Source organism: Jatropha curcas, chromosome 1 (genome assembly GCF_041381405.1).
Source record: "Jatropha curcas cultivar XTBG-Jc1 chromosome 1, XTBG_Jcur_1.0, whole genome shotgun sequence".
In the NCBI taxonomy this organism is placed as follows: domain Eukaryota; kingdom Viridiplantae; phylum Streptophyta; class Magnoliopsida; order Malpighiales; family Euphorbiaceae; genus Jatropha; species Jatropha curcas.
The window spans coordinates 6,406,691-6,422,781 of NC_143151.1; the positions used below are offsets into that span (position 1 = coordinate 6,406,691).

The 16,091-nt window shown below is 31.1% G+C and overlaps 1 protein-coding gene and 1 long non-coding RNA gene across 2 annotated transcripts; one reads left to right on the forward strand and one right to left on the reverse strand.

Annotated features, from left to right (window-relative positions):
* Positions 1–1,112: 1,112 nt before the first annotated feature.
* Positions 1,113–2,375, reverse strand: LOC105637359 (uncharacterized protein At4g22758). Its single transcript, XM_012220803.4, has 2 exons — positions 1,710–2,375; positions 1,113–1,584 (listed from the first exon to the last, which is right to left on the reverse strand). The coding sequence occupies exons 1-2, from the start codon at positions 2,101–2,103 to the stop codon at positions 1,361–1,363; spliced, it is 618 nt and encodes a 205-aa protein (XP_012076193.1). The 5' UTR covers positions 2,104–2,375; the 3' UTR covers positions 1,113–1,360.
* Positions 2,376–3,838: 1,463 nt separating this feature from the next.
* Positions 3,839–12,924, forward strand: LOC149498892 (uncharacterized). The gene is made up of 5 exons (XR_016321462.1): positions 3,839–4,611; positions 5,467–5,532; positions 6,416–6,474; positions 11,819–11,884; positions 12,768–12,924. It is a non-coding gene; the product is annotated as an uncharacterized LOC149498892 (long non-coding RNA).
* The last annotated feature ends 3,167 nt before the right edge of the window (positions 12,925–16,091 follow it).

Here is a 16,091-nt window from a genome sequence, read left to right on the forward strand (position 1 = left end):
AAAATATTGAAGTGAATCTATTTTAGAATGTGATTAATCTCAAACTTGTAAATTAAAGAATGATAAATTTGAAGATACGATTCAGATTCAGACTACATAATTAATGTAAGTAGCCGAAAGTAACTTATTGCTTTTGAAAACAAACAAAGATAAGATGATATTTCTTTTCTTTCAATTCAATCACATTTTGTTTTTCTTTTTCCTTATTATTCAATACCCAAACAGTGACAACAAAACAAATTGAGTATTTATTCCTTAGAAGACAGTATAAACAGAAAGTATGTATAAACAAGAAACCATATATATATATATTCTGCATTATTATTGTAATTCATCCCGTAGATTTTGATATTTTAAAAAGGATTATATTTATTTATATCGGATCTAAGGCTTTACCTATAAAATAAATTAATAAAAATAAAAATTTTTTTTAAATTTTTTAATTTTTATTATCTTTTAGTTAATGATAAAAAATACTCTTATTTTAATAAAAAGTTTTATTTTTCATCGTTTGATCCATAGATGGGCAATAGATCTGTCTAAGAAAGTTATGTTGAAAAGAAAAAAATATAAAATATTGAATTCTCAGTTTACTTATAATTTTAAACTGCCAATTATGAATTTGCTACAATAAAATCGAGTTTGAAAAAATAATTCACAACCAAAATTGTTGAAAAAACAAAGAAAAATTTTAATACATCATTGAGATGATAGTGATTAATTTTTTTTTTTTTTTGAGAATTTTTCTGAATTAAAATTAATATGTGCATGTGACAATTTACAGCTCATGTTTGCCTTTAATTATGGTTTGCAAATTTAAGTTCTTGAGTTATAATTTTGAAGTGTTGTTTACTTATTATTATTATAAAAGAAAATACTTTCTTAAGTTGCACTCACTGCAACAGTGAAAGTAGAGCCCAACACAAGACCTTTACACCTCACATATTAAGAAAATACTAGAAGACTAAATAAATCTCACTCAAATTAATGATTTTCATTATCTTTAATTAAAATTTTTAATAATATAATAGGAATTTCAAACTCTGAGATTGAAAAAATTAAAAATGTAAGAAAAAAATTAAGTATGGTAGTATTGCAAAATATCTGGAATCTGTACAAATTGCATCAACTTAGATTAATTTTTGAGGGGTAAAAGACAAGGAGGGACACACATACATCTAGAAATCAATTCTCGGAAATTTAAATGAACTAAATTGCAAAACACTGCAAATTCTGATACAAGTTGCAGAATCTGATCCAATGACCTAATCCAGACCCTAATTTTTTATACAGGGATAATTAATTTTCTTAAAAAAAAAATAAAAATGAAACCATGAATAACAACCTGCTATGCTATCATTCACAACATGAAATCCATAAATTTTAACCATGGATACCCACTTTTAGAAGCCTTTTCAGCTTCCTTTGAGCAAGATGATGACCCCGACGGCGAGGATGTTGTCGGTAAACCACCGCCACTAGAAGAGCTTTCGCTGTCGTTTCCGCTGTTCACCTTCGACTTTCTAGCGCAAAGGAAAAAGTTCCTCGATCCTAACTCCATTAGCTTCTCTTCTCTGTCCAAACCTGCCGACAAACAAAGAAAATATCTTAATCTCCATCAATCTACACCGTACAAGCGGCTTTTTTTTTTTTTATGGTTAATTAAAAAAATTGATTAAATGATTGATAAGAAAATATTAATATCTTACTTTCTAAGCTAAATTGTGAGTAATGGAGGTCGAACTTGGAGGCATCACCGGAAATAATTGGACGGCGGGCTTCTTTCGTGTACTGCCGGATAGCTGCAGCGATCAGATCGCCGACAGTTGATTCCGGCGACATCACAACTTGTACGGCTCCAGCGCTTCCTTGGACCGTCACGTTTAATAGCAGCTTCGTCAACTTTGGCCGCGCTTCCGTGAACATTCCGGCGACGCTCCTACCTCCGAGCAAGTTAGGCAGTGTATTTGGACGCCGCATCCTCGGCTCAGGCACGTCCACCGGAATTCTCCCGTGAAAAGACGACGCCTTATCTGTTAACCTATTTTTCCGGTTCTTCTCCGGTTCCTGTCCTCTCCGGTTACTCTTTGGTGTTGTCGGCATAGTATATCGCTAAATATGATATCGCAAAATATATATCTTCAATCAAAAGATAAATTTGTCTATGCTAATCCTTCGCGGGCTCTGGGAGGACAGATTACCTCAAACGGCGGTAGCGGAAGAATCGGGGGCGGGGGAAACCGAGAGCTGGGAAGGAGCTGCGGCTCTCAGGTTTCCTGTAACCAGCAGAGACCATAACCTGAATTTCACAACTGTAAATGACGGGAAGCACAGGCAAAGGTTGAAAAGGAAGCAAATGGAGATATACAATGTATGAACTCAACTGATGTATAGAGTGGGGGTTTATATGGACATGAGGATGGTTGCGCAGGAAAAGAAGGTGGTACTATTTTTACCGGCTACATCCGGTTGAAAATGAAGGAAAAGTGTTCGATTTGCATTTGGCTGGCCCACCAACGTTTTGAAGCTTGAAAGCCAATTGTCAAATTTAGAGTTTGATACATTATTTTCTTTGTTTTTTTGAAGGGATAAATTATTTTCTTTATAGTAGTACAAATATAATTAATTATTTTTTATGATTTATATTATGTTTTGTTGGCTTCCATCTCTACACGAGCTTGTTAAATTTACTTTTAAAAGTTTTTTTTTTTTGTTTTCTTTAAAGAGAATTAACTTTTAAAAGTGATATTAAAATTAGATATATTCACGATAAATTTATTATTTATTATATACTTCCTCCATTCCAAATAGATAATTCACTTTTTACTTTCACATAAATTAAGAAAGTAACATATTATGGTTAAAGGGCATTTTATTCATTTAGCTTTCATATTATTTCCATTTTAAATAATAAGTGAGCAATTATTGTATTGAAATAACAAATAAGAACTAATGAGATTTATTAAAAATAAGATAAAATTTAAAAAGTGTATAATAGATAATTAGGTTTGGTTACATAATTACATTCTCTTGTTTTTTTTTTTTTTTTTTACTAGGGCCGTCCTAATCCGGTGTAGGATTTAGTCACAGTTAATGTTTTTCGCTCCTCTTATGTATTTAGAGGAGATCCAACTAGAGAACTCTTTCCACATGTCAAGTCTGCATTGTCAACTAAGCCACAACCCGTAGGTAATTACATTATCTTATTTACTAAACATATTTATTAGTCTTTGAGAATTAATCTGAAAAGCTATTTAGTCCTTTGTAAAAAAATATTATTCTTACCATCAAACATTAATAAAGATATTAATTGTGAAGGACTAAATAGTAATATTATGTTAAATTTGATGATGCCGTGTGAATCAATAGAAACAAGTAAATTGTATGGCTAATCCAACTCTGAAAGTTTTATAAATGAACGGAAAAAGGGTTCCTATCAATTTGTGCCGACCTAGAATACCAACAACAAAATCAAGAAAAAATTACGATATGATCTCTATAGTTTGCGAAATATAATTAATTCGTCCCTATTTTTTAAAAAAATATACTAATTGTCCTTATATTTTGCTTTTGTTACACTATTAGGTCTTTCTGTCTAATTTTTACATTTTTTCCGTTAAGTCAATAAGAAAACATAAAGGCTAACAGAGACATACTTAAATATTATACAAAATACAACTAATTTGTTCATGTGTTTTTAAAATAAAATGGTATTTTCATGAAATTTCATAAGATATATAACGGAAAAAGTGCAAAAATTGGATAAAAAGACCTCATAGTCTGACGGAAATAAACTATAAGAATATTTTAGTTTATTTCTTAAAAGACTGGGACTGAAACAACCCGAATTTTTATTTTCAAAGATTTTCCAATTAAATTTAATAAACCGACAGCTTGGAAATTTATTTTAATATTTTATTGCGAACACTGTGAGAAATCGAATCGAAAACCGATTGAAAAAGCCGAAAACCAATTGAAAATCAAAGATTTGGGTCGAATCGAACCGAATCGAACCGGTTCGACCCAAACCATCTAGAAACATCTATTTCTTTTCTTTTTATCTCCAGCGCTGCACCTCTACTTCTCATCCTCACCAGCGCCCCACCTCCACTCCACCAACACAGCCACCGCGCCTCCTCCTCTCTCTCTTCTTCTTCTTCTTCTTCTTCTTCTTTCTTTCTTTCTTTCTTTCCTTTTTCTTTCTTTCTTTCCCTTTCTTCTTCCCTGCAACTGTGTCTGCGTCACTGCCAGCAGCTCCAGCAACGTCGGCCGATCACCACCGAGCGCCAGTTGCAGTCGCACCGCCTCCATCGCGCGCCAGCACGTCCTGCAACTCCTCCGCGCGCCACAGTCGGCCCTCTGCCAGGTCTGTCGCGCCTACAGCAGCAGCACCAGCTTCAAGCCTCACCGCTAGCCGCACCTCCGCCCTCTGCCAGATCACCCAGCCACCGCTGCAGCTCCCTGTCGCAGAAACACCACCAGATCGTGCCACCTTCGCCTTCCCTTGCCACTGTCAGTCGGATCGGACCACTTCTGGCGTGCGTAGCTCCGATCCAACACGAGCAAATTTCCGATCTAGCAAAAATTCGACAAAAAAAAATTATATTTGGGGTATAAATTAATTTAACTACATTTTCGTTAATTTAATTTTATTAATGATAGTTAATTAAATTTAGTCATTTTAGTTAGTTTAATTCTAACAATTTTAGTTGATTAACTTGATTTTAGTAATTGATTTTAGTAATCTTGAGTAATTAATTTAAATAGTATTAATTTATTGATAAATAAAATATTTAGTTAGTAATTTTAGTTGTTTAGTTAGTTTAAAATGAATTCAAAATAGTTATTGATTAATTAATATGAAGTAATTATTGATTAATAAAAATAATAGTTAGTTAAAATTAAATTCAGTATTAAATAATTTATTAGGAAATTTTGGTAATAATAAAATTTATGGAATTTAAGTGTGGATTGAAGGTAGATTATATTGTATGTAATTTTAATTTATAAATTATGGATGTAGGTTAATGTTGAGGTTGAATGTAATTTTGATATTACTATTTGGATGGAGGACGGGAAAAATTGCATTGATTGAATGCCCGACGGATGGGCTGTGTGGTTTGGAATTATTAAATAAATTGTTGATATTTTAACAGGTGGATGGTCCAATTTTTAGGGGAGATGCTGTCGAAATTTCGGTAGAAAATAAAATAAATTTCAGTAAAAAATAAAATAAATTTCGGTGGAAATTAAAATAGATTTCGGTAGGAAATAAAATAGATTTTAGAAGAAAATAAATGAAATAGAGTTAGATAGAGAAATAAAAATTTATTACAGAAAAGAAATTAAATATCGAGATTAAATTACATAGAAAAATTTAGAATATAAAATAAAATTATTTGAAGGGTAAAGAAATATTTTGTCTGATAGAGTTATTTCTTTTTGTGTCATTCTTACTTTGCTTAGATCGCCCGGGTCCATCTAGTGCTCCTCCAGGACAACATCAAAGCTAGAATTTCGCTCTCCATCACTGTGAGTAATAATAAATAATGCATATCAACACTGCATTTGCATAACATTTATTCATAAACATTATATTTTTATTTACATATTTACAATATATTACAAGTATTTTATCATATATATTATGTTACGATCATTATAATTATACTTATATATAATTGTGCATTTGGATGAAATTGGTGTAATACGTTGAAAGAATTGTTTGATTACGTGTGCTGTGCATATACTGTGCCTTGTTTGTGTGGAATTGGGATGAAGTGGGTCACCATGGGTTTGTGAGACTGTTTCTGTTATACGGATCCTGATTCTGATTTCTGTTATATTCTGATTCTGTTATATGGATCCTGATTCTGTTTCTGTTAGCCGGGTAAATGGGAGATCGGCGCCCCCGTGTGCACCTACCGTTACCGTTACTGTTAACCACAGGTTGGCTTCTTTATTGGGCGCACCGGATAATCTAGATTTGATCGCAGCCCGCAGGGTGGCCTCCTGTTGTGAGCGCCTGATGATCTAGATTTGATGGAGACGACCGGGTTGCCTCCTGTTGGTATGGAAAAGAAAAGAGATAATGGAAAAACAATGAGAGGGCTGGTCAAGTGAGGATTAGACCGGTCGGCCAGTATGGGGGATCGGCTCCCTGGTGCACATGTGAGAGGATGAGCCATGTGGGAGGACGGCTCATCGGGGGTTCGGTGACTCCACTGACTAATTTCCACGTGATGTGATTATTTGAAGGTGATATTGTTTGTGGGTGCTGATGTGATGCCATATGATTGACTGTTGTGTGTTCATTCATTATACTAGGGTGCATTTTGCTTGATTGTATGTAGTGTGTATTATTTATTATTATTCACTGAGTTGCAAAACTCACCCCCCCTAATAAACCTCTCAGGTACTAGGAAGCAGCGAATTCAACTGAAGCTCTGCAATCTTCTCCGCAGAGTTATAAATGTAAACTTTATATTTCTGTTATTTAATTTTGGGTGTATAAATTATTCTATTATCAGAATATTATTGAACTCCGCAGTTATAGGGTCGTGTATTTCCAATTGGGCCTTGCCGTATGCGTTGTTTTATAAACGGTTGGTTGTAATATTAGACACAGGAGAATCAGTATGCCCATATTATGAACGTGATTGATAATGACTAGGCCCAAACTAAATTTTATTAGAGATAATTAAAATTGGGCCGGGTTGTATAACATTTATTTACATTTATATCTTAACTTGTATGGGCTTACTGTTTCTATTAAATGGTACGGAATGTATAGTTAAGTAATTAGGCTTACTACGGGCCTCGGGAGCCTTATGTTTACCTGGGCCCTAGTGCCGGTCCGGCCCACGGAAACGGGTCGTGACAAAGGTGGTATCAGAGCATAGGTTTATAAGTTTAGAAGTAACTGCGGAGTAATTCCTGTCATGTCTTGACATAGTTTTCCTTGCTTCCCATTCAGCGTTATTCGCAGCTAGGATAAAGTCAAGTTGTTTAATGATTAAAATTTGTATCCTTGTTCTTTAGAAATGTGATTTAGTTACTGATGCTAGGGGATGGTTTAAGCAAAAAATCTTTCTATGGATTAAATAATATTCATATATAATTTAAGTAGGTAAGAAGATAAGTTATATATGATTAATAAGTTAAAGTTAAATGATGAAAGTATATTATTTTTATTTAATACGTGTTGAATATGGAATATATATATTGAAGACTGCATGAATGTTTGTATACGTGTGCCTGCGGAATTGAGAATGAGTTGCTAATTATTTAATAAGAGAACTAAATGATTTGAATTTGAGGACATTAGAATCCATTTAACTAGAGTATTGAATTAGTATATGTATTTGATGAAATTTACATGATGTTGGTTAGTAGAATTGCTTATAATTATTGAGATGAGTATTTTTCTAGATGGAATGGATATACATGATTTTTATAAGGTTTGAATATTGAAAGATTTGGTGTGATTTGCTATAATAATTGGTGATGAGTATTTTTCACAATAAATAATATTGGTGGAATTACTATATGAAGTGAAATATTATTAAAAGTAAAAAGATGGAAGATGTATACTATTGAAGGTGGGGAAATCGCTTTGAGGTTTAAAATAGTCATCACTGTCGTTGATAATTCTAATAGAATATTAAATAAATAATATAAACAAACTTATGAGTTGAGTAATCGGGTCTTTGCGAGGTGAGTTTCGATAATTTAGTGGTACATAAATACTAACTTCAAAATCTAAAAAGAGATCAAATGTAGGAAGCTATTGAATGTGTGGTGATATACAAATAGATAAATGATTCAAGGATTGTAATCCCGATGACGAAAGAACTTAGTATTTATATTCAGAAAGAAAGACTTTCTACTTGAGAGAAAGAGATAAGAAAATTCTCACTTCTGTAACTTGATGGCATTTGGTTAGAAAATAGTTTTATGAGTTATATTAATTGAATCCACACATTGAGCTTATAAATATAGTGTGATAAGTGTTATTAATAGTAATAACTGGGAATAAGAGTTGATAAAAGATCATGGGACTTAGCTTAAGATGACAATGAATGTGAATACATGTAACTTGTTTGTGGAAAGCATATAAACATAAGGACTTTCTATTAATTAGTGCAATTCGTGCAAGATACTTTTTTTATTGGATAAAGAAGGTTAGTTATATTTATGTCCTTAGTAGAACATGGATGTAATTAAATTATTTTATTTCATTAGTAAGCTAGCTAAGTTTGAATTTACTATTTGTTTGGAACAGTGAAACTTGGTATAAGAATAAATAGGTGAATTTGGGATAGTTTAACAATTTTAGCGAGGAGAATACATGGTAGTATTTGAAAACTGAAAATATAAACTATAGGATTATTGGATGTGATAACGGTATGGTTTAAGATTATTGGAATGCTAACTCATGGGTGTCGATCAGATCATTAATAAATGAAAATTGCTCATGGAATTATTGAAATATCAATTAGGATGAGAGTCATTAAGATATTATTGGAGTCAATGTAAAGCTATTCTGAAGTTCTTAGTAATTGGTGGCAATTATGATTGAATGAATATTATTGTGTTATAAATGGCTGATGTGACATATCTTGTGGCTTAAGAGACTACTTAATTTGTTAGGTCCATTTTGAAGAATTCAATGAGGTATTAACCTTATTTAGAGTAAAGAACATAGAGAGAACATAATTAAGGTTGAAAATATTCCTACATCGTATGAGATATAAATTTTACAAATTTTGCAGGTGATAGACATTAAGATAGACTTGGAAAAAAAAAAAAGAATAACCTAATGATATTATTATTTGAATATTCATCGGCATAAAACAAAGGACATAGTTTAATTAGGAGTTGGATTATAGGTTTTAACATCCTTAATCTCTTACTTAGCTTGAGCAAAAAAAAAAGGGCACTACTTGTTTAGGATTCTTGATTTCTAAATACGTTAACTTAGTTCTAAAAGATTGATTAAGGATAGATGAAATAGATAAATTGAATATAAACTACGGTTTGGAGAATTTTACATCTTGATTGTAGGCTGGATCTCTTTATGGAAGTGAGTATCATAGATTGGCGTTTACAAATTCTAGAAAATAAATGAAGAATTATCTGGCATGACAACAGCTAACTTGGCTAGTTGCATAAATTCTTGTCACAATTAGTTAAGAAATGGTATGGTATGACAAATTGGAAAGAGGAATAGAGAAGTTAAAAACTAAAATAGGGATTTGATGGTGAATTTAAATTCTCTTTATAGTTGATGTGCTACTTGTTTTTAGGGGATTCTTATTAGTAGGATTTGAAAAGAGATTGTATATCTTTCGTTGGAAAATGGTTAAGTTGTTAAATAGGTGATGTGCTTGGGATAGAAGCCAAGATCTCCTATCAGTTGATAGCAATTAGCTAGAGAAGTGTCATGATTTTGTTTGAAATAAGCTTGTAGTAGTGGCAAGAATTTGTTCTCTTTAATTGGAAATGATCACATAGTACTTAATGGCAGAATTTGATAAGAATCGAAAACTTTCTTGATTTGGCAGCCATCATCTTATTTAATTATGAACAACTTCAATGATTATGAGGGCAAATATATGGAATTGGAATTGATGGAAAATGGATGAGTCAGCCTATAGGTTTTGAATTTTAAAATAAGGAGTCCAACTTGAGATAGTAGTAAATTGGATTGAGTATGCTGATTCTTATATCAGTAAGATTAAATACTGGGTTGGTATATGAGTTTCTTATGGAGTGATGATCATTGCCTATGATAGCTAGTGAGAGAATAAATGACGATACATCAATGTAGGTCACATGATATATAGCTAACGAGATTAATAATCCTCACTTGAGCAGAGGCTATGTGGAACTTACATTCTTATGCATAACGGTGGCTACTAGAGTCAAATCTGTGCCTTGGGTTATGAATATTTTACTTGATTTGATGACTTGTAGATATAGTACAACTCAAGTTTAAATTAACTATGGTGATAAGGTAGATATCTAACTGCTCATAAGAATACTTAATATGAATGTCATAACTTTTAGCAGTTGCAGCATTATGTGAGAAGTACAGCCACTATTGTCGTAAACAACTGTTGCATCCTTGTTTCTTGTCACTTAGAAAATTCGAGGACGAATTTTTTTTAAAAGGGAGGAAGACTGAAACAACCCGAATTTTTATTTTCAAAGATTTTCCAATTAAATTTAATAAACCGACAGCTTGGAAATTTATTTTAATATTTTATTGCGAACACTGTGAGAAATCGAATCGAAAACCGATTGAAAAAGCCGAAAACCAATTGAAAATCAAAGATTTGGGTCGAATCGAACCGAATCGAACCGGTTCGACCCAAACCATCTAGAAACATCTATTTCTTTTCTTTTTATCTCCAGCGCTGCACCTCTACTTCTCATCCTCACCAGCGCCCCACCTCCACTCCACCAACACAGCCACCGCGCCTCCTCCTCTCTCTCTTCTTCTTCTTCTTCTTCTTCTTCTTTCTTTCTTTCTTTCTTTCCTTTTTCTTTCTTTCTTTCCCTTTCTTCTTCCCTGCAACTGTGTCTGCGTCACTGCCAGCAGCTCCAGCAACGTCGGCCGATCACCACCGAGCGCCAGTTGCAGTCGCACCGCCTCCATCGCGCGCCAGCACGTCCTGCAACTCCTCCGCGCGCCACAGTCGGCCCTCTGCCAGGTCTGTCGCGCCTACAGCAGCAGCACCAGCTTCAAGCCTCACCGCTAGCCGCACCTCCGCCCTCTGCCAGATCACCCAGCCACCGCTGCAGCTCCCTGTCGCAGAAACACCACCAGATCGTGCCACCTTCGCCTTCCCTTGCCACTGTCAGTCGGATCGGACCACTTCTGGCGTGCGTAGCTCCGATCCAACACGAGCAAATTTCCGATCTAGCAAAAATTCGACAAAAAAAAATTATATTTGGGGTATAAATTAATTTAACTACATTTTCGTTAATTTAATTTTATTAATGATAGTTAATTAAATTTAGTCATTTTAGTTAGTTTAATTCTAACAATTTTAGTTGATTAACTTGATTTTAGTAATTGATTTTAGTAATCTTGAGTAATTAATTTAAATAGTATTAATTTATTGATAAATAAAATATTTAGTTAGTAATTTTAGTTGTTTAGTTAGTTTAAAATGAATTCAAAATAGTTATTGATTAATTAATATGAAGTAATTATTGATTAATAAAAATAATAGTTAGTTAAAATTAAATTCAGTATTAAATAATTTATTAGGAAATTTTGGTAATAATAAAATTTATGGAATTTAAGTGTGGATTGAAGGTAGATTATATTGTATGTAATTTTAATTTATAAATTATGGATGTAGGTTAATGTTGAGGTTGAATGTAATTTTGATATTACTATTTGGATGGAGGACGGGAAAAATTGCATTGATTGAATGCCCGACGGATGGGCTGTGTGGTTTGGAATTATTAAATAAATTGTTGATATTTTAACAGGTGGATGGTCCAATTTTTAGGGGAGATGCTGTCGAAATTTCGGTAGAAAATAAAATAAATTTCAGTAAAAAATAAAATAAATTTCGGTGGAAATTAAAATAGATTTCGGTAGGAAATAAAATAGATTTTAGAAGAAAATAAATGAAATAGAGTTAGATAGAGAAATAAAAATTTATTACAGAAAAGAAATTAAATATCGAGATTAAATTACATAGAAAAATTTAGAATATAAAATAAAATTATTTGAAGGGTAAAGAAATATTTTGTCTGATAGAGTTATTTCTTTTTGTGTCATTCTTACTTTGCTTAGATCGCCCGGGTCCATCTAGTGCTCCTCCAGGACAACATCAAAGCTAGAATTTCGCTCTCCATCACTGTGAGTAATAATAAATAATGCATATCAACACTGCATTTGCATAACATTTATTCATAAACATTATATTTTTATTTACATATTTACAATATATTACAAGTATTTTATCATATATATTATGTTACGATCATTATAATTATACTTATATATAATTGTGCATTTGGATGAAATTGGTGTAATACGTTGAAAGAATTGTTTGATTACGTGTGCTGTGCATATACTGTGCCTTGTTTGTGTGGAATTGGGATGAAGTGGGTCACCATGGGTTTGTGAGACTGTTTCTGTTATACGGATCCTGATTCTGATTTCTGTTATATTCTGATTCTGTTATATGGATCCTGATTCTGTTTCTGTTAGCCGGGTAAATGGGAGATCGGCGCCCCCGTGTGCACCTACCGTTACCGTTACTGTTAACCACAGGTTGGCTTCTTTATTGGGCGCACCGGATAATCTAGATTTGATCGCAGCCCGCAGGGTGGCCTCCTGTTGTGAGCGCCTGATGATCTAGATTTGATGGAGACGACCGGGTTGCCTCCTGTTGGTATGGAAAAGAAAAGAGATAATGGAAAAACAATGAGAGGGCTGGTCAAGTGAGGATTAGACCGGTCGGCCAGTATGGGGGATCGGCTCCCTGGTGCACATGTGAGAGGATGAGCCATGTGGGAGGACGGCTCATCGGGGGTTCGGTGACTCCACTGACTAATTTCCACGTGATGTGATTATTTGAAGGTGATATTGTTTGTGGGTGCTGATGTGATGCCATATGATTGACTGTTGTGTGTTCATTCATTATACTAGGGTGCATTTTGCTTGATTGTATGTAGTGTGTATTATTTATTATTATTCACTGAGTTGCAAAACTCACCCCCCCTAATAAACCTCTCAGGTACTAGGAAGCAGCGAATTCAACTGAAGCTCTGCAATCTTCTCCGCAGAGTTATAAATGTAAACTTTATATTTCTGTTATTTAATTTTGGGTGTATAAATTATTCTATTATCAGAATATTATTGAACTCCGCAGTTATAGGGTCGTGTATTTCCAATTGGGCCTTGCCGTATGCGTTGTTTTATAAACGGTTGGTTGTAATATTAGACACAGGAGAATCAGTATGCCCATATTATGAACGTGATTGATAATGACTAGGCCCAAACTAAATTTTATTAGAGATAATTAAAATTGGGCCGGGTTGTATAACATTTATTTACATTTATATCTTAACTTGTATGGGCTTACTGTTTCTATTAAATGGTACGGAATGTATAGTTAAGTAATTAGGCTTACTACGGGCCTCGGGAGCCTTATGTTTACCTGGGCCCTAGTGCCGGTCCGGCCCACGGAAACGGGTCGTGACAGGGACAAACTAATTGTATTTTATAAATCACAGGAATGGTACTGTAATTTTACCAAAATACATATAATATATTTACCAATAGGTAATACGTGCATTTACCAAACAAAAGGACGAAGTTGTAAGTATAACTAAATTTGAAGAACTAAATAACATTTATTTACCTTTTTACCTTTTGTTTATTTGTATATCTATACAAAAATATAAAAATAGAAACATGAGGAATTGAAAAGCAATCCATAGTTAAGGAATTTCAATAGTTTTTCATTTTCAATAATAAAGGTTTTATTATTTAGAATTGTCATTTGCAACTTTATGTTTTTTATTTACTTTTATTATAGTTTCTTTTCTTCCTATCATGTTTGTTTTAATTCTTAATTTAAATTATAAGATTGAAATATAGAACCCATGTTTAGTAACTTGCATTGCATTAAAAATATTACAAATTTTATTATATTTAAAATTCTAAAATTCATGTTACATGTCAATCAAATCTAAAATAAAAAATATTTTATAAATTTAAAATATACACAAAGTAGATTTCACCTTTCATCATTTAATCAAATTATCTAAGATGAATTAGTTAAATGATAAAAAAAAAGAAAAAAACACCCAGATCCTTCCTAAAATTTCCTGTTAAAAATTAAAATAGCAATATTTTATGACCAGCGCATAGTACAGGCTAACGACTAAATTTTATATATATAGATAAAACTTTATAAATAATTATTGAAAACCTCTAGTATTTAAAATTTATTAATTTTAAAAAAATTATTATTTAATTTATTATATATGAAATTCTTAGAAAAATGAAGTTGTCATTTGAATTTATAGTCTCTTCTTTTATTAATTTGTTGATGAGAATTTTTTATCGATTTAGATTTGATTTTATAGAAAATTAGGTGGAGCCCGAGTATTGGGCGGATTGTTCTATTGCTATATATTTTACTTTACAGTCTATAGTAATTTATAATTTATTTATGATTTATAACTTATTGGTAATACATTTATATTATTTCATGATATATATAAATTTTAGGAATTAATGTTTTGAATTACATAAATTTTAGTTATTCTCACCCTCTTGCTAACCCGTGCATCTGTAGCAGTCATCATAGGAATATGCTTGTTTGTTTAATTAATAAAAAAAATCTAAGCTTTTCTAATAATATTTTTTTGGTGTAAATCTAAGCAACTCTATCAGCTATAATTTTCTAATAATATTTTTATTGTTAAAACAATTACATTTTTCTTGACTTCATTGTTTTATGATTAATTTTCTTTTCCTTTTCTTTTTAGATTAAGGTTATACAACTTGATGATGTTAAAATTTCTAAAATATTTATATATAGATATAAATAAATAAGATTAAATTTTAAAATTGAATTTAAATTGAATTAACTCATTTTAAGATTAGATTTCAAAATTAAATAACTTAGATTTCAAAATTAAATTTAACTTAAATTTTAAAATTGAATTAACTTATTTTTTATATCCGCTTATTAAATATTATATTAGATTAAAATTAAAAAAGAAAAAAGAAAATATTCAAAAATTTATTAAAGATTCAGAAAATTTATAAAAAAAATAAAAAGGAAAATTGAAAAATAGAGTGCCAAGTTAGATTTGTAGATTTTTTTTTTTAATTCAGGATTATATATATATCGATAGATATGATAAAAATAATATTTTTAAATACATAAAATTGATATATAAAAATGTAATCTTTTTTAGGAATGAAAAATATATTCTTAAGTTACTTAAAATATACAAATTAATTCATGAAAACATTAGACAAGTAAAAAACGAATTGTATTGTTCTTTCTGTTTCTGAAACTATCTTTTTTTGTTATGGCACATGGATCGAGAAAGTTAATTAATACTTGTAAATTTTGAAAAATAGATAACAAAAGTTTCATAAAAATATGGAGGTTTAATTATTGTGTTTTAATTTTTTCAGTATATTTTAATCTTTCCAATTTTTATTACTACTTCGATTCCATAATATTTATTACGTTTGAGAAAATAGTTTGTTTCAAAATACTTGCCACATTTATGGTTTCAAAGAGTAATAAATCTTTTTTTCATGTTTACACTTTATATATGACCAATAATTATTACTTAAATTTAATGATTTTCTTAGAGGGCTAGTATTTAAATTAAGGGTAATATAGTCAATTTATTCAAAAATTTATTATAACTTAAGCAAATTTAATAATTTTTTTAAGAAACGTGAAATTTTAAATGTGACAAGTATTATGGTATAGAGATAGTAATATTTACTACCTTCGTTCTTAAATACTTATTACATTTTAAAAAATACTATATTCTAAAATACTTATCACATTTGTGGTTTGAAAGAGTAATAAATTTTTTTCCATGTTTATTTTTTGTATATGACCAACAATTATTACTTTAATTTCTAAAAAATTTGGTATTTAAATATAATAAATTAAGAGTAATATAGTCAATTTACTCAATAATTTATTATAACTTACACAAATTTAAAGATTTTTTTAAGGGACGTGAAATTCAAAATGAGAAAAATATTTAGGATTAGAGTTAATAATTCATTAAAATTTATTGGGAGCTATAACATATTGTTTATGGTGGAATTATACTTACTATAGACAATAGGTTTAATAAGGATATATTAGGAAAAAATTAAATATTGTATTGAAATTGATATAATAATAGATATTTTGCAACTTAATTAAATTATAAAAAATAAATATTTAGGATGAGCCGGAGTATAGACTATCACAAGCGTAACGACTTATCTACACTCAATCAATTTATGAACTCATTTATACCCTAACCAATTATAAGTAGTGTTTATATTTAAATGATGTGGTATTTTC

Bases quoted from the DNA above. Each gene is read 5' to 3' on its own strand.
- LOC105637359 (XM_012220803.4), bottom strand. From the start codon at position 2,103: ATGCCGACAACACCAAAGAGTAACCGGAGAGGACAGGAACCGGAGAAG. The intron at 1,585-1,709 runs GTAAGATATTAA...GTTTGTCGGCAG, and splicing joins CTCACAATTTAGCTTAGAAA to GTTTGGACAGAGAAGAGAAG.